This window comes from Puntigrus tetrazona, chromosome 9 (genome assembly GCF_018831695.1).
Source record: "Puntigrus tetrazona isolate hp1 chromosome 9, ASM1883169v1, whole genome shotgun sequence".
Lineage (NCBI taxonomy): Eukaryota > Metazoa > Chordata > Actinopteri > Cypriniformes > Cyprinidae > Puntigrus > Puntigrus tetrazona.
In genome coordinates, this window is record NC_056707.1 from 21591781 (window position 1) to 21619152 (window position 27372).

General features: G+C 39.0%; 1 protein-coding gene across 16 annotated transcripts in view; it reads left to right on the top strand.

The window, feature by feature from the left end:
• LOC122351533 (titin-like) overlaps window positions 1-23540 on the top strand; it is a 156162-nt gene extending 132622 nt beyond the window's left edge. For all 16 annotated transcript variants that reach the window (XM_043248646.1, XM_043248648.1, XM_043248656.1 and 13 more), the window contains 29 exons: window positions 401-700; window positions 788-1090; window positions 1209-1514; window positions 1604-3370; window positions 3496-3789; window positions 3875-4153; window positions 4282-4581; window positions 4672-6738; window positions 6855-7157; window positions 7251-7556; window positions 7644-7934; window positions 8023-8322; window positions 8428-8733; window positions 8820-9122; window positions 9239-9520; window positions 9608-10201; window positions 10312-10602; window positions 10691-10990; window positions 11078-11380; window positions 11470-11772; window positions 11874-12458; window positions 12562-12867; window positions 12962-13261; window positions 13354-13929; window positions 14047-14352; window positions 15281-15874; window positions 16015-21711; window positions 21828-22124; window positions 22215-23540. In XM_043248646.1, coding sequence (XP_043104581.1) covers window positions 401-700; window positions 788-1090; window positions 1209-1514; window positions 1604-3370; window positions 3496-3789; window positions 3875-4153; window positions 4282-4581; window positions 4672-6738; window positions 6855-7157; window positions 7251-7556; window positions 7644-7934; window positions 8023-8322; window positions 8428-8733; window positions 8820-9122; window positions 9239-9520; window positions 9608-10201; window positions 10312-10602; window positions 10691-10990; window positions 11078-11380; window positions 11470-11772; window positions 11874-12458; window positions 12562-12867; window positions 12962-13261; window positions 13354-13929; window positions 14047-14352; window positions 15281-15874; window positions 16015-21711; window positions 21828-22124; window positions 22215-22513 — 18458 coding nt within the window. In that variant the 3' untranslated portion in view covers window positions 22514-23540. The remainder of the gene's footprint in view (window positions 1-400; window positions 701-787; window positions 1091-1208; window positions 1515-1603; window positions 3371-3495; window positions 3790-3874; window positions 4154-4281; window positions 4582-4671; window positions 6739-6854; window positions 7158-7250; window positions 7557-7643; window positions 7935-8022; window positions 8323-8427; window positions 8734-8819; window positions 9123-9238; window positions 9521-9607; window positions 10202-10311; window positions 10603-10690; window positions 10991-11077; window positions 11381-11469; window positions 11773-11873; window positions 12459-12561; window positions 12868-12961; window positions 13262-13353; window positions 13930-14046; window positions 14353-15280; window positions 15875-16014; window positions 21712-21827; window positions 22125-22214) is intronic.
• Window positions 23541-27372: the final 3832 nt, after the last annotated feature.

Consider the following 27372-nt stretch of genomic DNA (forward strand, 5'->3'; position numbering starts at 1 on the left):
TGTTGGTTTACTACTAAATACATTTTAATAACTCACATAATATCTAATGTTACTTTTGACCATTACATATTTTACGTAGTTAATTTGCTTTTAACATCATATAACTTTTCCACATTTTGTAATCATTGCCTTAATGTGTTTACTGCCTTTGCCTAAATTAGTATGTTACATTAACAAACTGCATGATTTATATAATCTTAGAAGTTTAGATTTCTTTCACATGGACATTAATTTGACACATTCCCCTTTAATAACAGATCAATCTTATATTCACATTCATTTTCTGTAAAGCTGGTTTAAAATAACATGTATAATGAAAAGCGCTATACAAATAAATGTGGGATGAATTAATTAGCCCTAATATAACAAGTTGGGCTGAATTTTTGCTCACTTTCATCAGACAAACCAGGACCCCCTGCTGGAGAGATACAATTCAAGAAAATCAGAGCAGACACTATGACTATCATGTGGGATCCTCCAGCTGATGAAGGTGGTGCAATGGTTACCCACTACATTGTGGAGAAACGTGAAACAAGCAGAATTTTGTGGTCTATTATCTCAGAAAAACTAGAAGACTGTATTGTCACAGTCCCAAGGCTGATTAAGGGCAATGAATACATATTCCGTGTTCGTGGTGTAAACAAATATGGAGTTGGAGATCCTCTGGAATCTAGACCAGTAATTGCACAGAATTCCTTTGGTAAGGAGTTTTTTTTAGTAATAAACATATTTTAACAAATATTAAATGTGTTATCTGATATTTATTGCTTTACCCCTTTCCCCACAGTTCCTCCTAGTCGACCTTCTAAACCCCAAGTCACTTTAATTACCAGGTCAACAATGACTGTGGTATGGGAAAGACCAAGTTTAGATGGGGGCAGTGACATTGATGGATATTACTTAGAGAAGCGGGAGAAGAAAAGTCTACAGTGGTTCAAGGTTATTAAAGATCCAATTCGTGATACAAGACAGAAAGTCAGCAACCTCACAGAAGGAAATGAATATCAGTATCGTGTCTGTGCAATCAACAAAGCTGGAGCAGGCCCATATTCTGATGTGTCAATCTTCTACAAAGCTTATGACCCAATTGGTAAGCTTTTTTGTGGTTTCTTTTTATTGCTTTATTTTCCAGAATGTGTACTGTATATAAATATGTGCAAAGTATGCATTGATGTTAAAACAGAATTTGCTTTTAATTGTTATGTTAGATCCACCAAGTGAGCCAACCAAGCTCAAAGTTGTTGATTCAACAAAGACATCTATTACCCTTGGATGGGTCAAGCCTGTCTATGATGGTGGCAGTGAAATTACAAGCTATGTTGTTGAACAAAAAATGGCAGATGAGACTGAATGGGTCACTATAAGTTCTAGAGGAGAAGTAAGAACAACTGAGTTTGTAGTGTCCCACTTGAAACCTGGAATATACTACTACTTCCGTGTCTCTGCTGTTAATTGTGTTGGAACTGGACGTTCAATTGAGATGATACAGCCAGTGCAAGCCAAAGATATTCTGGGTTTGTATTTTCTAACTGTCTAAAAACAAAAATTGTTTTATTCTGATACTGAAAAACTGATCAAATATGTTTCTCCTTACTTTTAACAGAGGAGGCAGATGTGGATCTTGACATCTCAATGTCAACTCAGTACATAGCAAAGGCTGGTAGAGATGTGGAAATTGTAATCCCTATTAAGGGTAGACCTGCTCCAAATGTAACATGGAGAAAGGGAGACAAAAACATTAGTGGTGATACAAGATATGTAATCAGAAACACAGAATACTCAACTACACTCATAATTCCAAAGGTCACAAGGGATGACACTGGCAAATATCTTCTTGAAGTTGAAAATGGGGTGGGAGAGCCAAAAACCATCCCAGTGTCTGTTAAGGTATTAGACACACCATCTGCTTGTAATAGGTTGATAGTGAAGAATGTGACACGAGGTAAACTCACTTTGAGCTGGGAACCACCTTCTATAGATGGCGGCTCTCCAATCACAAATTATGTTGTTGAAAAGAAGGATGCTAAAATGAAGGCATTCACCATTGTGACAAATGAATGTGCCAATACAACCTACAAGGTTGATGGTCTGTCCGAAGAAATTTCCTATTTTTTCCGTGTTTCTGCTGAAAATGAATATGGCGTTGGTGATCCTTGTGAAACTGCACAACCTGTGCGAGCAACTGAGATGCCTGGAGCTGTAAAAGACCTTTCGTTGATGGATTCAACTAGTACATCTGTATCATTGGCATGGACAAAGCCTGATCATGATGGCGGCAGTCATATTTCTGAGTACATTATTGAGAGGAAAACAAAGGAAGAAGAAGTGTGGAGTATTGGTGGTACATGCAGACGTTGCCAGTATGAGGTAACTCACCTTAAAGAGCTTTCAGAAGTTTACTTTAGAGTTTTTGCAAAAAATGAGAAGGGCCGCAGTGACTTCTCTCAAATTGGACCTATCACTGTAAAGGAACTCCTTATACAGCCTGAGGCAAACCTTATTGATTATCCTAATTCAGAATTAAGTGTTCGCATTGGACAAAATGTGAATATTGATTTGCCCTACAAGGGTAAACCAACACCAACAATCCAGTGGATGAAAGATGATGTGCCACTCAAGGAAAGTGAACAAGTTCGTTTTAGACAAACTGAGAACAAGGCAAGTCTCATTGTAAGAAATACAAGAAAGGAGAACGCAGGAAAGTACACCTTGGTCCTTGATAACAAATTTGTCAAGAATTTCTTTGACATTAAAGTCATTACACTTGGGCCACCCTCTCAGCCTATAGGCCCAGTTCGTTTTGATGAAATTAAAGCCCAGAGTATTATTATCTCATGGGATGAACCCCAGGATAACGGTGGTGGCGAGATCACCTGCTATAGTGTAGAAAAGCGAGAGACATCTCAAGCAGCATGGAAGATGGTTTGCTCTAGTGTGGTAAGGACCTCATTCAAGATACCAAATTTGGTTAAGGGTACTGAATACCAATTTAGGGTGCGTGCAGAGAACAAATATGGAATGAGCGAGCCTTTAACCTCATCAGATGTGGTTGCTCAACACCAATACAAGCCACCAGGTCCACCAGGAAAACCTGTAGTATTCAATGTTACAAGTGATGGCATGACTGTTCAGTGGGAAGCACCAGGATTTGATGGTGGTTCTCCAATCACTGGATATCATCTTGAGAAAAAAGACAGGAACAGCTTATTGTGGATGAAAGTGAATTCCAATGTTATCTCTGGAAGGGAATACAGAGCCATTGGACTTCTTGAAGGTCTGGAGTATTCATTCAGAGTTTATGCCCAAAACAATGCAGGAATGAGTCCAGTCAGTGAACAGAGCAAGCACAGACTGGCAATTTCCCCAGTTGGTAAGTCTCAGTATTTGTCTTTTAGGTCACAATTGTCTGTAAAAACCTTTTTATCAATGCTCATTGCTTTAATTACAGTATTCATCTTTTTGCCAAAATTTAAAATGTATTTTTTTGTTCTTTAGATCCTCCTGGCACACCTAACTGCATTGATGTTACAAGAGACTCGGTAACACTTCAGTGGGAACCACCAAAGCGTGATGGAGGCAGTAGGATTGTGGCATACAGTGTTGAAAGGCGTCAAGGAAGAGCACGTTGGTTGAGATGCAATTTCATTGACATCAGTGAATGTCAATTTACTGTAACGGGCCTTTCTGCTGGTGATCGCTTTGAATTTAGGGTAATTGCCAGGAATGCTGTTGGAACAGTTAGTCCTCCTTCTCAGTCATCTGGCTACATCATGACCAAGGATGAAAGTGGTATGTATATACAAAGTCATCATGCAATAAATATTGTTCTATATTAAATATATGCTAAATAATGAAACTTATTGTTCTTTTTCAGTCATTCCTGAGATTGTGTTTGAAGCTGAGAAGACCCTCACTATCAAGGCAGGAGAAAATATTAAACTCAACTGCAGTATAAGTGGACGTCCTGTACCTCAAGTCACATGGTACAAAGATGGCAAGGAAGTTGATAAAATGCTGGTTGACATCACAACTGTTATTGGATCAAGCTCACTTTTCATCAGAGATGCTGACCGCAATGACCGTGGTATCTACACAGTTGAGGCCAAGAACAGTTCAGGCACAACTAAAGTGGATGTTCTTGTCCGAGTACAAGGTATGATCTAAAATCAGTTTTTACTTATAGATTTAATTTGACTTATAGTTTTAATTTTAGCTATATTTGTTTTGGTTTATTTTAGCTGGATTTGTTCATTGCTTATTTTCACTCTGTATTAATACCAGATACCCCTGGACCACCTGAGGGCCCACTTCGATTCACAAATATATCTGCAGAGAAAGCAACTCTTTGGTGGAGCCCACCTGAAAACGATGGCTGTGCGCCTATCACTAATTATGTAATTGAGAAGCGTGAGACTTCCAGAATTTCTTGGGCACTTGTAACATCCAAGTGTGAAGCCTGCTCCTTTAATGCCACAAAACTGATTAAAGGCAATGAATATCAGTTCCGTGTCTCTGCTGTCAACAAATTTGGTGTGGGCAAGCCACTAGAGTCTGATCCAATCATTGCTCAGATGCAGTACAGTAAGTAAACATCTTTGATCTTGATTCAGTCAGTAATTGAGTACTGGTTATTTTTGACTTAACATATTAACATATTTTGATATTTCACAGCTGTACCAGATGCTCCTGGAACACCTGACTGCACTCATGTGACAGGAAACAGTATCACCCTATGCTGGACAAGACCAAGGCATGATGGTGGAAATGAGATTAAGCAATACATTCTTGAAAGACGAGAAAAGAAGAGCTTAAGATGGGTGAAGGTTTCTGCAAAGCGACCAATAACTGAGCTTAGGCATAGAGTAACAAACCTTACAGAAGGAAATGAATATGAATTCCGTGTTATGGCTGAAAATGGCGCTGGAATTGGACCTGCAAGTGGTACATCCAGACTGTTCAAGTGCAGAGAACCAACAAGTGCACCCAGTGCACCAACTCTGGTGAAGGTCATTGATTCTACCAAGATGTCTGTTACCTTGGAATGGACCAAACCAGTGTTTGACGGTGGTATGCAAATCATTGGTTACATTATTGAGATGTGCAAGGCGAGCCTTGAGGAATGGCACAGAGTCAACAACCAGACTTGCATCCACACACATTACACAGTAACAGAGTTGGAACCTGGTGAAGAATATAAATTCCGTGTGTGTGCAGTCAATGGTGCTGGCAAGGGAGAATTCTCTGAGACTCCAAATGTAGTACAAGCTGTTGATAGACTGACCTCACCTGAAATTGATATAGATGCAGACTTCAAGCAGACACATGTTGTAAAGAACGGCGGAACAGTTGCACTTCATATTCCCTTCCGTGGAAAACCAGCCCCACTTGCCACATGGACCAAGGCAGATGGAGATCTTGGGGTAATGGTTGATATTAATACAACAGACACATTCAGCACTTTGACAATTGAAAATTGCACCAGATATGATGCTGGCAAGTATACACTCTCTCTTGAAAACAACAGTGGTCGTAAAACCATCACGTTAACAGTCAAAGTGTTGGACACACCTGGCCCTCCTGGACCTCTCTCATTCAAGGATGTGACAAGAGGTGCTCTAACACTCATGTGGGATGCACCATCCAATGATGGAGGTGCACGTGTTCATCACTATATCATTGAAAAGCGAGAAGCAAGTCGATTAAGTTGGCAAGAGGTTAGTGAAAAGTGTACACGTCAAATATTGAGAGTGACCAACCTTGATATTGGTGTCGCATATTTCTTCCGGGTTATTGCTGAAAATCAGTACGGCAAAGGTGAGCCATTTGAAATGACAGAACCTATTATAGCCACAGAAGAACCTGCACCTCCTAAGAGACTGGATATCATTGATACTACATCCTCAACAGCCAGCTTGGTATGGATGAAGCCTGAGCACGATGGAGGAAGCCGCATTACTGGTTACATTGTTGAAACTAGAAAGAAAGGTTCAGATCACTGGGTTGTAGGTGGTCAAACTAAATCTTTGAAAATGGTTCTTGAAGGCTTGGTAGAAAACACTGAATATGAATTCCGTGTTAAGGCTCAAAATGATGCTGGCATTAGTCACCCAAGAGATGCACTAGCCTCTGTCATTATAAAGGAGCCACGTATAGAGCCAACAGCGGATCTCAGTGGCATAGAGAAACAGTTAATCATTTGCAAAACTGGAAATTCCTTTGCTGTAGATATTCCAATCAGTGGCAGACCAGCTCCCAAGGTAACATGGAAGCTTGAAGAAATGAAACTTAAAGAAACAGACAGAGTATCGATTAAGATTTCTAAAGACAGAACAACTTTACTGGTTAAGGATGCCAAGAGAGGCGACAGTGGAAAGTACTATCTCACACTTGAAAATGCAGCGGGATCAAAAACATTCACGGTCACTGTCAATGTCATTGGTAGACCATCCATACCAGTTGGACCTGTTGAAGTTTCAGGAATATCATCAGAATCCTGTGTATTGACTTGGGGAGAACCTACAGATGATGGTGGAACAGACATAACCAATTATATTGTTGAAAAACGTGAGTCTGGCTCCACCACATGGCAGGTTGTGAATTCAAGCGTGAAACGGACTACCATCAAAGTAACTCACCTCACAAAGTACATGGAGTACACTTTCAGAGTCTGTGCTGAGAACAAGTTTGGTGTTAGCAAGTCTATTGAATCTCAAGCTATTGTTGCTGAGCATCCATTCAGTGAGTATATGTAATATTGTATACAGCTTTTGGTTATTGATGAAATAGAGAATACATAATGCTGTTTTTTTTAGTTGTCTTCAATCTGGTAAGTGTTACATTTTTGTTTTTTTTAGTTTCACCAAGCCCACCAACTCGCCCTGATGTAGTCTCAGTGTCTGCTAATGCAATTTCTATCCACTGGGATGTGCCGTATCATGATGGTGGAAGCCAAGTAACTGGATATTGGATTGAAAAGAAGGAGCGTAATACCATTCTCTGGGTCAGGGAGAACAAAATTCCTTGCCTTGAGTGTCACTACAAGGTCTCTAACCTTATTGAGGGCCTTGAGTATCAGTTCAGAGTATATGCAATGAACATCGCTGGGTTAAGTAAAGCAAGTGAACCCTCACGACCAGTACTGGCTTTAAATCCAGTTGGTAAGTTTTGTTTGTTACATTCTACTGTCATTTATATGCTTTGTTTTTATTCATGATGTCATATTTATCAAGTGTTTATGTCTGCATTTTTAGATCCACCTGGCAAACCAGAGGTATATGATATAACTAAGACCTCAGTCTCTATTAGATGGTCTACACCATTTAATGATGGTGGCAGCAAGATTGTTGGATATGTGGTTGAACGCAAGGCATTCAGTGATGATGAAGAAGCTCGTTGGTTGAAGTGCAACTACACTACAATCACAGAAAACGTCTTTACAATTACATCACTCCATGAGGGAGAGCAGTATGAATTCCGTGTTATTGCCAGAAATGGTGCTGGAGTCCACAGCATGGCATCTGAAACAACTGGACTTATTACATGCAAAGATGAATATAGTAAGATGATTTGCTTAATTGATGCATACATACAAAACATATATACTATTATGAATATACTGTAATACATTTTATTTTTTATTTCAGCACCACCAAAAGCTGAGCTGGACAGTAAACTTGTGGGTGAGACAATCACTATTAGAGCAGGATCAGACTTGGTTCTTGATGCTGCCGTTGGTGGAAAACCAGAGCCTAAGGTTTACTGGGCCAAGGGTGACAAGGAACTGGAACTTGGAGAGAAATACTCACTGACATACACAAGTACAAGAGCAATGGCAATTATTAAGTCATGTGATAGAAATGATACTGGAAGATATATTCTTACTGTGAAGAATGCAAGTGGAATAAAAACAGCTGCTGTCAATGTTAAAGTACTTGGTAAGAATGTAATAAATCACATACTATTTCATTCAAAATATCTTTTATTGGCTGTACATTTCATGAGAAAATCTTTTATATATTCAAGATACACCTGGCGCACCTGAGGGTACAATAACAATTAGCAGGGTCACAGAAGAGAAATGCACAGTTTCTTGGAGGATTCCTATGGAGGATGGTGGAGATCGTGTCACTCACTATATTGTTGAGAGACGTGAGACCAGTAGGCTCAATTGGGTCATCATGGAATCTGAATGCAAGACTCTGTCTTGTGTCAGCACAAAACTGATCAAGAACAATGAGTACATTTTCCGTGTCAGAGGTGTAAATAAATATGGGCCTGGTGTACCCCTAGAGTCTGAACCAGTTATTGCAAGAAATGCATACAGTAAGTATAATTATGATTATTATGTTTAAACGTAATTAACTGTAGTATAGCCACAACAATAACAAAAATAAAATATTAATATATTGTTTGTAATTTACATTATAGCTGTTCCAACACCTCCTGGAGCACCAGACATTACTGCTGTTGGAAAGGAACATGTCATTATTGAGTGGCTGAAGCCAGAGAGTGATGGCGGAAGTGAAATCAAAAACTACCTTGTGGATAAACGTGAGAAGAGTAGTGTTAGATGGACAAGAGTAAACAAAACCTACACCATTTATGATACACGCCTCAAAATCACTGGTCTCCTTGAGGGTAGCGATTATCAGTTCCGTGTTTCAGCTGTCAATGCTGCTGGCACCAGTGTTCCAAGTGATGCATCTCAGTATGCTCACTGTAAAGACCCCACATGTAAGTAACACTGACCTGCATGAACTAAAAAAATTCTTAAACACAGAAAAATAGTATCATGCCTAACCTGCAACCTCGTTTTACAGATACCCCAGCTCCACCATCCGTTCCTCGAGTTACAGACAGCACAAAACACAGTATTAGCATAACATGGACACGACCAATGTATGATGGTGGATCCGATGTCGCAGGCTATGTTGTTGAGATTCTGGAGGAGGGAACAGAGCAATGGTATAGAGCCACCCAGAAAATACTGACAAGTACTCAGTACACAGTAGCTGGTCTGGCAAGTAACAAAAAGTACAGCTTTAGAGTGGCTGCAGTCAATGCTATGGGTACTGGAGAGTTCAGTGAAGGCAGTATTGAGGCTGCACCTGCAGAAAAAGTTGGTAAGTCATTTTTTTAAGCTCTACATAGTTAATAGCGATCCTCAAGCTAATAAAGCCACCCAAAGGCCTATTTTCATGGATTCAATGAATGAAATTTGTTATTGCTATGCCCTCAGAAATTCCTGATATTGAGCTACCTGATGAACTGAAGAAGACTGTTTGCATTAGATCTGGCAATACTTTACGTCTTAATGTAACTATAACTGGAAGACCTGCACCAGTTATTTCCTGGAGAAAGACTGGAATTGACCTACAGTCCCGTGGATTCATAGATACTACAGAAAACACTACAACTTTAATAGTAGAGAAGGTTCATCGTTATGATGCTGGAAAATACACAGTTGAGGCAGAGAATCCATCTGGCAAGAAAGTAATTACCATTCTTGTCAAAGTTTATGGTGAGTAAATTTATGTAATTAATAATGAACGCTGTGCATAAACGTTTTGCAACTGATGCATAAAAATGATTAAAAATTGCTTTGTAGATACTCCTGGACCATGCGGTGCAGTAAATGTTAAAGATTACACAAAAGAGTCTGTTGTAATCACATGGGATGTGCCTACTGTTGATGGAGGTGCTCCTATCAACAACTACATAATTGAGAAGCGTGAAGCTTCAATGAAATCTTACAAAACAGTGACAACAGAATGCAAGAAGACATTATACAGAATCACTGGACTGGAAGAAGGAACACAATACTTCTTTAGGGTATTGCCTGAGAACATATATGGTATTGGAGAACCTTGTGAAATTACTGATCCAGTATTGGTTTGTGAAGTTCCATCTGTTCCACAAGATCTGTACTTAATCGATACCACAAAATCTACTGTCATTCTTGGATGGGACAAACCACTTCACGATGGTGGTAGCAGACTTTCTGGTTATGTTATCGAAGCCTGCAAAACTGGAAGTGACCGCTGGATGAATGTCGCTAATGTGAAATCATCTGTGCTACAGCACACAGTTGTCTCACTGAATGAAAATGAGCAATATCTCTTCAGAATCAGAGCTGAAAATAGCAGAGGTGTTAGTGAGCCAAGAGATCTCATGACACCTGTAACAATACAAGAACAGAGAGGTAAGATACAATTAAATCTGCTGGGGAAAGCAGTATTTTATTAATGTTAATTAATGTAATTTATTGTTTATTTTAAACTTTAATTATTCTTATTTCTATTTTCATTACAGTCATGCCAAAGATTGACTTGACTGGAATCCCACAAAAGATTGTCAATGTGCCAGCTGGTAAGCCAATTGTACTCAACATTCCCATTAAAGGTAGACCTGCACCAGTGTGTTCATGGTTCTTTGGTGGAGTTAAGATGAAGGACACGCTTGACCGCATCAAGATTGAGACAACTGCTAAGTTCACTAAACTGACAGTCCGTGAAACCACAATTGATGATACTGGTGACTATACTCTTGAAGTGAAAAATGTCACTGGAACAGCAACTGAGGTCATCAAAGTCATCATTCTTGGTGAGAAACAAATGACTTTTTCCTAAAGTTTATTGTAGCAACATTTAAAGTGTTTTTGAAAAATTAACCAAATGTATTTCTTCTCTAGATAAACCTGGAATACCTGTTGGGCCTATGAAAATTGAGGAGGTTGATGCCGCATCTGTGACCTGCAGCTGGGAACCACCACTGAAAGATGGAGGCGCAAATGTCAGTGGCTACATTGTTGAGCAGAGGGATGCACATCGACCTGGATGGATGTCAGTGTCTGAATCTGTCACAAGACCCATGTTCAAATTTACAAGACTTGTGGAAGGAACTGAATATGTATTCCGTGTTGCTGCAACAAATCGTTTTGGTATTGGCGGGTTCTTGCAATCTGAAGTTGTTGAGTGCAAGAGTGCCAAAAGTATGTTTTTCCACTACTGATGTTTTCTACTTCATTTTTATCTATTTAAAAATAAATGTATTGAATTTATAAAACTTTTTTTTCTAGCTGTACCGGGAGCGCCCAGCACACCTGAAATACTTGATGTGTCTCACGATGGCATGACACTTACTTGGATACCACCCGAGGATAATGGTGGTTCTACTATTGCTGGCTACATAATTGAGCGAAAAGAGGCTGGATCTGACAGATGGATTCGTATCAATAAGAATCCAGTAACCATGACAAGATACAGAGCCACAGGACTTATCGAGGGTCTTGAATATGAATATAGAGTTACAGCTATCAACTCCAGAGGCTCAGGAAAACCAAGTGCGAACTCTAAGCCAACTATTGCAATGGATCCTATCGGTATGTACAAAGGACCTATAAATAGTAAGTAAATCAAAATTGTCAATAGAACAAACATGACTAATGTATTAACTTTTTCTCTTAAACAGAGCCTCCTGGTATTCCACTGAACCCAAGAGTCACAGATACCACAAGAACATCAGTTTCACTTGCTTGGTGTCCTCCAGAGGAAGAGGGAGGTGCTGCTATAACTGGCTATCTAATTGAGATGCAGAAGGTTGACCAGGTTGAATGGACAAAATGCAACACAACACCAACAAAGATTTGTGAATACACTTTGACACACATGCCTCAGGGAGCTGAATACAAGTTCCGTGTGATGGCATGTAATCCTGGTGGACCTGGAGAACCAGCTGAGATCCCAGGGGTGGTAAAAGTTACAGAAATGCTTGGTAAGATGAAATACTTAATGAGAATAAAAGTATATATCATTCTGTTGTGTATGTATAAGGTTGTGCATATTTGTTTTGTAAAAATGGTATTTTCTTTTCAGAATATCCTGATTTTGAGCTAGATAAAATCTACCAGGAAGGCTATGTTGTCAGGCAAGGTGGTGTCATCAGGCTATCTGTGCCCATCAAGGGCAAACCCTTCCCAACATGCAAGTGGACAAAGGAAGGTCGTGACATTTCTCACAGAGCTATGATTGCAACCAGTGAAGAACGAACTGAGCTTGTGATTAAGGAAGCCCACAGAGATGACACTGGCACCTATGACCTTGTGTTGGAAAACAAATGTGGAAAGAAAGCCGTTTATATTAAGGTCAAAGTTATTGGGCGTCCGGATCCACCTGAGGGTCCTCTTGAATTTGATGATATTCAGGCACGTTCTGTCAGAGTGAGCTGGAGACCACCCTCAGAAGATGGAGGCTCTGATATCTTTGGTTATATTGTGGAGAGGCGAGAGGTGCCTAAAGCAGCTTGGTACACTGTAGACTCACGAGTGGTTGATACATCACTTGTGGTCAAAGGACTAAAGGAGAATGTTGAATATCATTTCAAGATTACAGCAGAGAACCAGTTTGGCATAAGCAAATCCTTGAAATCAGATGAATCTGTTACACCAAAGACTCCTCTTTGTAAGCATTTTTTGTCATTTATTTTTGTCACTATTTTAACATCTTTCTTAGTTACGCCCTTTTTAATGCTTATTTTTTTTGTTTTGTGTGTTTTGCAAAAAAGGTCCACCAGAACCTCCTAGTTTCCCTCCAGAAATCATGGATGTTACAAAGACCACAATTGGCCTGTCCTGGTCAAGACCAAAGGATGATGGTGGATCTCGTGTAACAGGATACTATGTTGAAAGAAGAGAGGTTTCCACTGAGAAGTGGGTGCGTCACAACAAGACTCATATCACAACAACAATGTATACTCTAACTGGTCTCATCCCAGATGCAGAGTATCAGTTCCGTGTGATTGCTCAAAATGATATTGGCCAAAGTGAGCCTGGACCAGTATCTGAGTCAGTTGTGTGCAAAGATCCATTTGGTATGTAATCCTCCCCCTATCCCTTCCAAACAAGTTAATATTTTGCCTTAATTAAAAAGTATACAAAGCTTAATCTGTTCTTTGTGTTCAATAGATAAGCCAGGTCAACCTGGTGAGATTGACATCATTTCTATAACCAAGGACTGCATAACCATTCACTGGTTACGTCCAGAATCTGATGGTGGAAAAGAGATCCTTGGGTACTGGATTGAATTCAGGCAAGCAGGTGAAAGTGCTTGGAAGAAATGCAACAAAGAGCGTTCAAAGGATAGACAGTTTACCATGGGTGGACTCATGGAAGCTACAGAATATGAGTTTAGAGTGTTTGCTGAAAATGAAACAGGACTAAGTAGACCAAGAAGAACAGCAATGGGCATCAAAACCAAACTGAGTGGTAAGTTAAAAAAAATGTTACTTAAATTTTTTTTCCTAAAATGACAGTCACAAAGTATGCAAAGTGACTAACATTTTCAAATGTTCCTCTAGTTGGGGAGGCTCCATGCTTGAAAGAGGAAATCAAAGATACTACCACTAAACTAGGAGAATCTGGAACAATGACATGCCAAATTATTGGAAGACCTCTTCCTGAAATCAAATGGTATAGATATGGAAAGGAACTGATCCAGAGCCGAAAATACAAGATGAGCTCTGATGGACGAAATCACTCTCTAACAGTATTGACAGATGAACAAGAAGATGAAGGCGTGTACACATGCAGAGCTGTCAATGAGGCAGGGGAAATTGAGACCAGTGGCAAGCTTCTGTTGCAGGCTGCACCACAATTCCATCCTGGATTCCCACTGAAGGAGAAATACTATGCAGGTTGTGGAACAAGCCTACGTCTCCATGTTGTTTACATTGGACGTCCTATTCCACAAATCATGTGGTTCTATGGCAAGAAGCCTCTTAATCCATCTGAAAACGTCATAATTGAAAACACTGAAAGTTACACTCACTTAGTTATCAGAAATGTCCAACGTAAGACAAATGCTGGAAGATATAAGGTGCAAATGAGCAACAAATTTGGCACAGTGGATACTGTTCTCCGTGTTGAAATCCAAGGTATATTGAAATCTATTTTTAATCAAAGATAAATACTTAAAATATTTAAAAATAAATAACTGGCAATCCATAAAAATATGCTAGCAAATGTAACAAACACCGTTTCTATCTTTTCAGATAAGCCTCTCATGCCTGAAGGACCAGTTGTTGTTGATGCTCTCTTGAAGAGTTCTGTGATCATTAGCTGGAAACCACCCAAGGATGATGGTGGATCAATGATCACAAATTACATTGTAGAGAAACGTGAAGCAAAGGAGGGTGAACAATGGCATCTTGTGTCATCAGCTGTCTCTGGAACCACATGCCGTGTTCCGAACCTTATTGAGAGTGCTGGATATTACTTCCGAGTTTCTGCACAGAATCAGTATGGAATAAGTGAACCTCTTGAGATTCCATCAGTTGTCATTATCAAGAGTCCATTTGGTAAGTTTTATGGTTTAGTGCTCGTAAAACATATATACATATATGTATGCACACACACACACACACACACACACACTATTTACATTTTTTAAGAAAACAAGCAGAAAATTAATAGAGAAAATTAATAGAGCAAGTCTAAAAGGAACATGTTTTTTTAAAGAATTAGAATAGAGTGTGAGAGTTAGAGGGTGAAATTAAGACGCTTGAATTGAGGGCATGTTATTCCACCAGAAGGAAACATTTAATTTAAATGTCTGTGAAAGGAGTGGCACAATAAACCAATGTTTACTTATATAGTGCAAGCTATAAATTTAGGTGAAGGGGTGCAGAGTGATGTTTTTGTAGGTTTTTGCCTTGAATTTTATGCAGTAAGCCATTTCAAACTGATAAACAAAGTTAAACAAAATCTTGCTGCCATGTTCTAGATTAATTGTAAATGTTTGATAGAACTGGTTAGAAGACCAAGAGAGCATTTGAATAGTCCAGCCTGTAAAGAACAAGAGCCTAAACATGAAACATGTTCCGAAAGAAAAGGCCTGATCTTCTTGATGTTGATTTTTATATATATATATATATCAAGTCAAGTCAAGTCAACTTTATTGTCAAATATGCTCTATGTACAACATACAGCACAGATGAAATTCCTTCCCTTCTGACCTTGCAATCATGCAGAATAAAAGAATAAAGATAAAAGAATAAATAAAAAAAAACAAAACTAAAGTATAATAAAATAATGGTAAAATATCTAAAATATCTAAAATATAAATAGTGCAACATTAAACATACAGACATTAAACATACAGACAAGGCACTTGTTGGAAAATTAAATATATAAAAACATATGTGTGTGTGTACATACATTGTCTATACATTGTCTAGTTCAATTAGTAATCTATCAAATGTATTCCTCTTTTATTTCCTAATACAGAGAAACCTGGAATCCCACAAAAGCCATTTGTTTCTTCTGTAACAAAGGATTCATGTGTTGTTTCTTGGAAAGCACCAACCAGTGATGGAGGTGCCAAAATTAAGAACTATTATCTTGAAAAAAGAGAGAAGAAGCAGAACAAATGGATTGCAGTTACTACAGACGAAATCCATGAGACATCTTACACTGTTAAAGGCCTTCTTGAAGGTTTTGAATATGAATTCCGTGTTAAATGTGAAAATATTGGTGGAGAGAGTGACTGGAGTGAGATTTCAGAACCAGTCATTCCAAAATCAGATGCAGCTCTCCGTGCCCCATTCTTTAAGGAAGAATTGAGAGACATGTGTGTCAAGTACAAAGCAACTGCAACCTTTGTCACAAAGGTTATTGGACATCCCAAGCCAGTGGTTAAATGGTTCAAGAATGGCAAAGAAATTTTACCTGATGGAGAGAAAATAAAGATCCAAGAATTTAAAGGTGGTTACTTCCAACTTGTTATCACCAATGCTGATGAGAATGATGCTGCTGTTTACCAAATTAGAGCTACCAATCAGCTTGGATCAATCTCCAAAAGTATGAACCTAGAGGTTGAGGGTAAGTATTTCTAATTGTTTTGAACATAGTTTATTTAAAATTAACATTTCTAAAATTAATATCTGTATACTTTTAGAATCCTGCAGCACTGTTTATCTGATTGTCTTTTGTCTTATGATTATTGTTGTTTTTTTTTCTAGTTCCTGCCAAGATTCACTTGCCATTACATCTTCAAGGAATGGGAGCTGTTCATGCCATTCGTGGTGAAGTAGTTACCATTAAAATTCCAATTAGTGGCAAACCTGATCCTGTTGTGACATGGCAAAAGGGACAAGAGATAATTAATAATACAGCTTATCATCAAGTAATTATAACAAGATCATTCACCTCCCTTGTGTTCCTTAAGGGAGTACAAAGGAAGGATTCAGGCTATTACATCATTTGTGCCAAAAATCGATTTGGTGTGGATAAACAGACTGTTGAACTTGCTGTTGCTGATGTCCCTGATGCACCAAAAAATATTAAAGTCAGTGATATTGGTAGAGATACACTCACCCTCACTTGGAGTCCTGGAAATGATGGAGGAAGTGAAATTATCAATTACATTATAGAAAAGTGCCCAACCACTGGAGACAGATGGATTCGTGTTGCTCAGACATCTGAGACCCAATACACTGTGATGAGCCTCTTTGGCAAAACAAAATATCAGTTCCGTGTGATTGCAGAAAATCAGTTTGGCTTGAGTTCTCCATCTGTGCCAACTGATCCTGTGACAACGAAAGAAGACAAGTTAGCAATTCGAAACTATGATGAGGAAGTGGATGAAACAAGAGAGATTACAAAGGAGGAGGCGCCACATTCAAAAGTCAAACATCTGCAATCTCTGTACACAATCTCTGAGGAACTTGCACGCAATGGACAGTTTGGCATCGCACATCGCTGTATAGAAATTAGCTCCAAGAAGACATTCTTGGCAAAATTCATCAAAGTTAAAGGTGCTGATCGAGAGCTGGTTGCAAGAGAAATTGAGACACTCAACATTGCAAGACATAAAAACATTGTTTATCTTCATGAATCCTTTGATAGCCTAGAAGAATACGTCCTTATCTATGAATTCATATCTGGTATGGACATCTTTGAGCGTCTTGGTACAAACTTTGACCTTACAGAGCAAGAAATTGTTCGGTATATGAGACAAGTGTGTGGCGCCCTAAAGTTCTTGCACAGTCTCAACTACTGTCATTTTGATATCAGACCTGATAACATTGTTTATTCTACAAGAAAGAGTAGTACAATCAAGATAATTGAAATGGGACAAGCTAGGTTGCTTACACCTGGAGAAAACATTAGGATTCAGTTCACTGCCCCTGAGTACTGTGCACCTGAAATCCACAACAGTGATTTCGTCACCACTGCCACTGACATGTGGTCTGTAGGTGTTCTTGCATATGTCCTACTTGGTGGACTTAATCCATTTGCTGCTGAATCACACCAGAAAATGGTTGAGCACATTTCAAATGCAGAGTATGTTTTTGACAGCGAAGCCTTTAAAGAGACCAGCATTGAGGGTATGGACTTTGTCGACAGACTGCTGACTAAAGACCGCAAACTACGTATGACTGCCTCTGAAGCTTTGGAGCACCCTTGGCTTAAGATGAAATTGGAACATGTTAGTTCAAAGGTCATTAAGACTTTGAGACACAGAAGATACTACCAATCGCTGGTGAAAAAGGAATGGAGTGCTGTTATTTCAGCAGCTCGTATTGCCTATGGTGGTGGTTACAGAAACCAGAGAAATGTTTCAATTGGCAGAGTGAAGGTTGGGCATCCTGAACAAGGCTTGAGAGCAGGTCCTGTCATGCATGGCTCTGCTGAAGAGGGAGGACATGTCAGGTTTGTGTGCTGCCTTGAGAACTATGACAGAAACACCGAAGTGACCTGGTACTTTGGTTCCCGTAAACTGACTGCAAGCCACAAATATGAAATCAATTATGCAAATGGAGTAGCTAGCATCTATGTTAAAGACATTGAAGAATGTGACGATGGATTATATAGATGCAAGGCTGTCAGTGAAGACAGGGAGGACAGTGCATACGCTGAGTTGTTTGTTGAGACTGTGAGGTCTCACCAAGAATACTATCTGGGACGCTCGCTCAAGAAACCAAGGCGTAGAATTGACAAAACAAAAATTTTGCAGAGGCCACCTGAGTTTACTTTGCCATTATACAACCGTGCAGCATACATTGGTGAAGATGTGCGCTTTGGTGTAACGATTACAGTCCATCCAGAGCCGAGTGTTACATGGTTAAAGGCCGGGCACAGAATCAAACCAGATTCTAAAAAATACACATTCACAAGTGACAAGGGTCTTTATCAACTCATGATACACAATGTCGACCTAAGTGATGATGCTGAATACACTGTCGTGGCAAACAACAAGTTTGGTGAGGACAGCTGCAAGGCTCGTCTTACTGTAACACCACATGTTGTTCCAGAGGACACTATGAGACCAATGTTTAAACGTCTCTTAGCTAACATTGAGTGTGTTGAGGGTCAGAGTGTCCGCTTTGACTTGAGAGTATCAGGAACCCCAGCGCCAACTCTAAAATGGGAGAAAAATGGTAAACCTCTTGAGTTCAGACCACAAGTTGAAGTCGTTCAAGAGGATGTAGAGCATCACGTTTTACATATCAGAGAAACCCTCATAGAGGATTCAGGCACATACAGAGTCACAGCAACAAATACAGCTGGATCAGTAAGTTGTCAAGCTACTCTCAAGGTTGAACGCCTGACATATACAAGGAGGGAGTTTAAGAGTGAGGAAGAGAGGCAGAAATATGTAACGAACCAAATAGAAAAGACACTGAAAATGGCACAACAGTTTTCAACAGCAGAGGTTGTTACACTTAACCCCGTAGCACAAGAAGCTTTGAAAGAGGCTGCTGAATTATATAAACCTGCAGTCAGCACCAAAAATGTGCAGGGTGAGTTTGACATCTCTGATAAAGAGGATCAAGAAATAAAGAAAATAAAAGAGGAAGAAAAGAAGATACGTATGCCTTACGAAATCCCTGAAGCTCGTGCACGTGATCTTACAGTCCTTAGTGAAGATAAGTTGATCAAGCACTTTGTGCCCCTATCTGACATGAAATGGTACAAGAAACTACGTGATCAGTTTGAGATTCCTGAGAGAATGGAAAGAATTGTCCAGAAGAGACAGAGGCGTATTCGTCTTTCCAGATGGGAGCAGTTTTATGTCATGCCATTGCCTAGAATAACCGATCAGTACAGACCAAAATGGCGCATTCCAAAACTCACACAGGATGATCTAGAGACTGTTCGACCAGCAAGAAGATCACCATCCCCCGAGTCAGAGGCTTCATTCAGGCTGAGAAGACGTTCACTAGGAGATCTTTCAGATGAGGAGCTCCTCGAGGGTGAGGACTATGTGACACTGAAGAGAACTGAAAAAGAAAGGCAAGAGCTTGAAGAAGAACTAGAACTTGGCTTCTCTGCCTCCCCACCCATGGGAAGCCCTGTTCGCTTTGAGCTTTCTGCACTGCGTCATACCTCACCGAGACCTGTTCACAAAACTGAAGTGAGACACGTAGAAGAAACAAGACATGTAACAACAACTGAGAAAGCTCGAGGTTCTCCTCCTCCCATTTCACATTTCATGAGAAGGAGGAGATCATTGTCTCCAACATACATTGAACTGATGCGCCCTGTCTCTGAACTCATCAGACAACCTCGTACACACATTTCAACAGAGGCTGAAGTTGAAATCATTGAAAGAAGATCACCCACCCCTGAGAGGACACGTCCTCGATCACCAAGTCCTGTGTCAACTGAGAGACGATCTTCCAGATCCTCCTCTAGATTTGAAAGGTCTACAAGATTTGACATCATGTCTAGATATGAAGCAAGAAAAGCAGCTCTCAAATCTGAACGCACGTATCAGGTTGTGACACAGCAACCCTTCAGTCTTGACCATGCTCCACGTATAACAGTAAGAATGCGTTCTCACCGTGTACCATGTGGACAAAACACTAAATTCACTTTGAATGTTCAATCAAAGCCAGATGCTGATATCCAGTGGTTCCATAACGGACAACAAATACAAGAGAGCAGCAAATACCAGTTCACAAATATGAGTGGAGTCCTGACTCTTCAAATTAATCACTGTCAGGAAGAGGATAGTGGCACATATCGTGCTGTGTGCACAAATTCAAAGGGGGAGGCATCAGACTATGGAACTCTTGATGTTTCAGGTGGAGCGTTTACTACATACTCTTCAAGACGTCGAGATGAAGAGGCTCCAACACCATTTGTGCCTGATATAACAAAAACTGATTATTATCATTCAACAACAATCCGAGCATCCTCTGCCTCAAGAACTCACTTGGAGATCAAAGAAACCAAAACAAAATTGACAGAGAAACATGAAGTTTCTGCCTTTGAAAAGTATGAATCACAGAAGCTTGCATCATCTCCAATTAGATATGCATCCACTGAATACCTGTCATCAGCTTCGTATTCATCCTCTGAAAGACATACAACTGAAAAACGTGTGTCATCTGAATCAAAGATAAAAGAATCAGAAACAACATCTGAAGTATCAGTAAAGAAAGTTAAAGCCACTCTTTCCGCCAAAATACTCACAAAGCCACAGTCTCTGACTGTATCTGAGGGTGACTCTGCAAGATTTGTCTGTGATATTGATGGCGAGCCAGCACCAAGTGTTACATGGATGCATGAGGGAAGAACAATTGCCTCTTCACACCGTATTCATGTGTCTACAACACAGTATAAGTCCACATTTGAAATTTCGTCAGTTGAGCATTCAGATGAAGGCAGTTACACTGTAGTTGTAGAAAATTCAGTAGGAAAACAAGAGGCAAGGTTTACTTTAACTATTCGTAAACAAATAATTGAGGAAGTTACAACTACACAAGTGAAGTCACCAGAACCCTCAGTGACATCTCCAGTGCCATCAGTTAAATCACCAGAGCCATCAGTTGCATCTCCAGTGCCATCAGTAAAGTCCCCAGAGCCCTTGGTGAAATCCCCAGTGCCATCTGTAAAATCACCAGAGCCTGCAGTAAAGTCTCCTGTTCCCTCAGTTAAGTCTCCAGAACCCCAAATTAAAACACCAGAACCCACTGGTGTCAAGTCTCCTGAACCTCGAATGAAATCTCCAGAGGGTGTCAAATCCCCATTCAAAGTGAAGTCACCAGAACCAGCCACCACTCTTCAGAGGGTAAAGTCTCCAACTCCTATTAAGTCTCCTGAACCAACCACCCCTCAAAGAGTGAAGTCTCCGACAGCCCTGAAGTCTCCTGAGCCTATAGCCTCACCTCCCAGGGTAAAATCCCCACCTCCAATCAAGTCTCCTGAGCCAGCTGCATCACCTCTGAGAGTTAAATCCCCTATAGGACCTAAATCTCCTGAACCTCAGAGAGCCAAATCCCCACCAACAGTCAAATCTCCTGAGCCTATCCTGTCACCTAAAAGAGTTAAATCTCCACTTACAGTAAAATCCCCAACCCCCTCAAAGGAAGCACCACCAAAGATCATCCAGCAACTCAAAGCTGAAGCTTATGAAGACAAAATCAAGATGATTTTTGTTGCTGAGAGTTCAGTAAGAGAAGTTGTGTGGTACAAGGATAGCAGGAAACTGAGTCAAAGTAGTCGCTACCAGATTCAGTCATCCGCAGATGGAACTTGCTGTCTCTATATATCTGATGTTTCAGAGAGCGACCAAGGGGAATACTTCTGTGAAATCATAAGTGAAGGAGCAGCAGTGTCAAGAATATCATTCTCTTTTGTTGGTCAAGTGTTTCAAGCAGTCTACACAAAAGTTGCTGCATTCGTGGCTACACAAAAGGCAATTCAAGGTACATTTCCTTTGCATACATCATATTAAATTCTCTTCCATTTGAATCTTGATGCCCATTCTTCCCAGTGCCAGAGCTTTATGTAAAAGTTGTATTTATTTATTTTTTCCCCCCAGAATCCACTTCATCCCAAATACGTGGGGCAGGTGAAATGATTCTTAAAAGGGAAAGTGCAGCTGCTAGCAGTATGCTTGAAAGTTTTTCTTCTAAATCCATCCACATGGAGAGCACAATGCAAGAGGCATCCTTTAGCAGTTCTTCAATGGCTGAGATGAAATTTGAAACTATGTCAATGTCTAGCATGTCCTCTATGACATCGGAGTCAGTATATGCCATGAGCTCAAGCAGTATAATGTCAAGTCATTCACATGTTGAAGAATCTTCAGTTAGAGCAGCTCTCCACAGTGCTCAAGGTAAGGATCAATTTGATTAAAACCAATCATGCATGCCAATTTCCGAAATAATTTTGTCAATATAGATGAATATCAATTTATAATTCATAGGCTTGGCTCCAAGAATTGAAGCTCTTCCTGAAGATATCAGCATTGAAACTGGAAAGGTTCTAACAGTGGCCTGTGCTTTCTCTGGAGAGCCAGCACCTCGTATTGAGTGGTCACGTGGTGGAAAAAAGCTGCCTAGTGAGGAAGATAGCAGTAGGTTCCATATTGAGACCACAGAGGACCTAACTACACTCATCATCACTGGTGTAAAAGAGAGTGATGCTGGGGCATACACACTCAAACTTTCCAATGAGCATGGATCTGACATGGCAACTGTAACCATCAGCATTCGATCAAAGTAAAGCCATAATTTCTACCCCCACCCCTTCCTCTATTAAGCGACGTTGTATTTATTAAATGAGCAGAAAAAAAATCTTGATAAATACCTGGATATCTGTTCCTGTAAATATAAACTATTTTTATACCAAACTTGACATTAATTTATGCCAAACTAGACTAAAGTCTAAAGTTATTATAAAATATGCCATATTGGATAATTATGACTTAGGATTTTTGATCCATTTTTCTGTGACATGTACATAATGTATATAGCCGAATTTAACGGTTATGGAAAATGTATGAATTGTTATTTATAACAATATTAACTGAAACAAATGGAACTAAATGTTTATCAGGAGAAAGTTTCACATGGAACGAATACCTTGATAAACCTGAAACTAAACTCTGTGCCTCAACAATAAGTTGAAGTCTTAAGATTGCCTCAGCAGGTAGAGAGGCTCCCTGTTGACGTTACACTAAATCTGAGAGACTAAGTTATACCTGCATTTTTATACGTGCAGTGATATTATAACCATACTCTTATGCATTGTTACTTGAACGTAAGGCCTTGAGTGCTGTTTACATTTTACCCTCATGTAAGCAGGGCGACTAGGCCTTGTGTTCAGACTGACTATGTCATACAACCATTTTAATGACATGCTCAAGGTGCGAGCGGCCTGCACTTTATGAGCAAAAATGTTTAATGTGCTCTGTTTCTGGCAAGGGACTGCTTGAATAAACTTTCAAAATTAACATCTCCTGGCCAATAAGGAAAGTATATCTTGTACTTCCTTGCAGAAGCAGAGCCTCCTCTTGGAGGTTTGCTTTGAAGCATTGTGTGTTTGTGTGTTAGCCTTAGAATTCACCAGATGTTGGGCAAACATCAAGAAAGTGTGCCACAGCAACACCACCTGCTGTGCATTGGGAAAGAAACGGTTTAGTATCTAAATGCCCTACAATTTGGTTTGACTTTATGTAGAATTGTAGTATTATCTATTTATGCAACCTCCTTGAGTATTAATGATTCAATAAAGCATGTTCTCAGCACTACATTTTGTCTCGTTTTTATTCAGTGGTCTTAGTGATTGGCATTTAATTATGGCAAAGATTGAAAAAATAAGAAAATAGTAAATCAGTTTGTGGAATATAGACAGGAAATTTGTTTTGAGAAAGGTTGGAATAAGATTGAGGCATGACACAGATCAAACTCAAACTGTGCATGAAGGAAATACATTCTACAACTAAAAAACACTTGACACAATCAGGGCCTAGATGTTTTATATTTTTAAAAGCACACTAAGCTTATGAAAGAGGATATAAAGTGAATAAGGTAGGTAAATTGAACTTACTGAATAATGGCTAACTGTGGCCAGAGAAAATGTATCCACTTTTCCAGGTGTCTATAAGTCTAAAACAAGACAACTACCCAATTGGGTTCTTGTTTTTCTTTATATATATATATATATATATATATATATATATATATATATATATATATATATATATATATATATATATATATATAATTTATTGATTCAAAAAATGTATAACCATTTTACTACAAATACCACGGTGAAACTAGCAAAACCTTAGAATTTTTTTTTACAACATTAAATATATTACAGATCCTAATTTGAACACTATATGTGAATGTATGTAAACATTAAACGTGTTGTTTTACTTATAACTATTGTTTTCTTTTTTGGTTTTATTTTACAGAACATTAAAATCACAATACTTACATTTTTCTATGTTAAAATTGATATATGTTAAATGCTAATAAGCTCTGCTGGCGCTGCCCCGCTCTTCCGTGGAGTGACATTTAAAAAATTTAATAATCGGTATGAAACGGAACTTGAGGTTGTCAATTTTCCTGAGCGTGATGTATATCCGAGTGAAACGGCTTCTGAAATGTGAAAAAAAAACAACAGGGCGGGGCAGATTTGAATACACCTTATACACCGCCATCGCTCGTGACCGGAAGAGAAGATGAGTCGTTTTTAGGGGGAGGAAGGGTTACGTTTTTGATTAAAGATTATGAGGGCGCATGAATTAAAAAAAAAAATAACTGCACAGATAAGTTATTTATAATAAACAGTTATTCCTTTAAAAATAAGACGTGTCAATTTTGATTTACCGCCGATTTCAAGGGAATTTACTTTTCCGTATTTGTGTTACAACTGTTACATGTTTGTTTCTAAACGTGCAGGCTTTTTACATAGCAAATATATTAATAAAGATTCATTATACTGTAATGTTTAATGGCATTTATGTAACAAGTGCTACAGTTAAAGTTATGATACATTTTCTTAATATCATACCTTCTGCTGTCTTTAATTCCTTCGTATATATTTATATTTTATTTTTAATCACGGAAGTCAAGCGTTATTGAACATTTTCACCAGCAGAGGGCACAGCGAGTTATACTGACTCGCATAAGCCACGAGGAACCTGGACGAGAGCAGATGGCTCAATTAGAAGAGACATGTTACCGGTTTCAAGGTAGTTACATGTTTTTTTTTTGTTTTGTTTTTTTAAATGTGTGTACTATTTACCAAAACATAGAACGATTGCGGGATTGATTTGCATACAGTACTGAACATTCATGAACTTCCGCCGTCAATTAGGTATGAATAAATAATATCAAAATGATAATCAGTTACACTTGCAGAAATTACATTTGCAGAAAGCAAATATTTTGTGATCAAAATGAGCTTACAATGCTAAATAAAAAGCAGATGCAAGACATAAACATAAAATAATTCAAAAGTTCTCAGTTTGTGAAAAATATAGTGTTAGTTAATAAATATATATATAGTCAATGTTCTCGTAAGATAATTGGCCTTTTATGTTTGGGTTGGTTGATGTTTACAATAAGCTACTATTTACAGCTTTTTTTTTACTGTAGCCTATGATTTTTGGTGAACTGTAGGCTGTAAGAAATAGTAATATTCAAAAAATATTTTTTTGTATTAATGTAAAATAGAGTAGTATCCGATCGTTTTTCTTTTTTTTCACTGCTATTGTCATATTTAATCAGAATCAACTTTATTGCCAGGTATGTTTACGCATAGGAGGAATTTGTTTTAGTGACAGAAGCTCTACAGCAGGGGTGTCCAAACTCGGCCCTGGAGGGCCAGTGTCCTGCAGAGTTTAGATGCAACCCTAATTAAACACACCTGATCCAGCTAATCAAGTACTTCAGACATGCATAGTATATTTGTTTTAGCAGGGTTGAATCTAAACTCTGCAGGACACCGGCCCTCCAGGACCGAGTTTGGACACCCCTGCTCTACAGTGAACCAGATGACAAGACAAGACAGATAATAACAATAATTATATACAAAATATAAAATCCAAAAAATACAATATATACTATAGACATTCAAGTATAAGCAGGAATTATGTTTTTGTACAGTGTTATGTGCAAATTGAAGTGTAAATAAGTCTATGTTAAATAAATAATGTATAATAGTGCCTGGGGGAAGAAACTGTTCCCGTGTCTGACTGTCCTGGTGCTCTGTAGCGTCAACCAGACGGCAACAGTTTGAAAATGGAGTGTGTTGGATGTGAGGGGTCCAGAGTGATTGTCTTAGCCCTTTTGCTCATTCTGGATAAGTGCGGAGAGTGGGGAGGGTTGTACCAATGATTCTCTCACCACTGGATGGCGCAATATTTTACTTTTTAATTTTTTCAAATAGTCGCTAAAGGGAAGTCCTCCTTTTAAATTAAACAAATTGACCAAATAATAGAATAAATAAATAAATAGTAGATAAAAAGTAGATTATGAAATTACCCCAAGGTTTGTCCACAAGGAGGCAATAGTATGCCGTATAGCTCCTCAAAAATATGTGATTATGGTTGATTGACTAACCACACATATCAAGAGAAAGGTGATGAAATATGTTTCAGTGTACTGTATTGTATTTATTTAGTTTTTGTACATTTTATTGTTTAGACTATAATAAAAATGATACACAAATAATCTAATTAAATTAATAGCCAAGATGTACCATATTTGATGACTTTTTGTGTAACAGCTCTCTAATTAAGCTATGTGGCAGGTCTCATGATTTGTTGCTGCTGGAGCTACCTTTTGAATATGTATGCATAAACATGCTGACAGCCAAGAGGGGCAGTTGCTGCTGCCTGTCATGTGACACATCATGCTATTTTGACAGAAGAAGATGAGATTCTTTTGAGAATGTTTGATAGAAAGGAACAACTTTTATAGTGTTGTTTTTGCAACTGTTATTTTGGACTGTATATATTGGATGAAACTATAAAATCTCTGGGCATTCACTTTACTTTGTTTTATTTAGTCATAAAACAGCTTGACCGGCGTCACACTGTAGCACCTCTGAAGTGATTGTCTTTGTCGATGCAGCTGCCATTTATGTCACCCCCATCACCAAATGCCTTGCCCAGGTGGTATAACCCTCTAATGACCTTATTGCGACACAAAGCCAGCAACGCAGGCATGAATTGTAAAGTCCAGTAAAAGCTTTTTTTGTGTGTAGCATGTAATGAGTCACTGCAGAGGCCTCCGCTACTCCGCTGTCCACAGCAACATTCTTGGTGGCCTCATCCCACTTTTTAAACTCCCGATATCCAAATTTGATCACTTTTCTCCCCTTAATATCCATTTGTAGTTGCAGTACATTTAGTAACAATGCTGTGTATGAAAAGCACCTTCCTGTTTTACTGTAAAGAGGTAGGTAAAGAACCGAGTGACAGTTCTAAGTTTCCCAAACTTGAATTTAGATGGCCGCAGCTGTTCGTTGGTGACACATGAGCTTCCCCCCTTGGAGACATGATACCATTGCCAACTCCTGGTGAGGGAGACAGAAATGGCTGCTGTTTAAATCACATCTTTAGACTA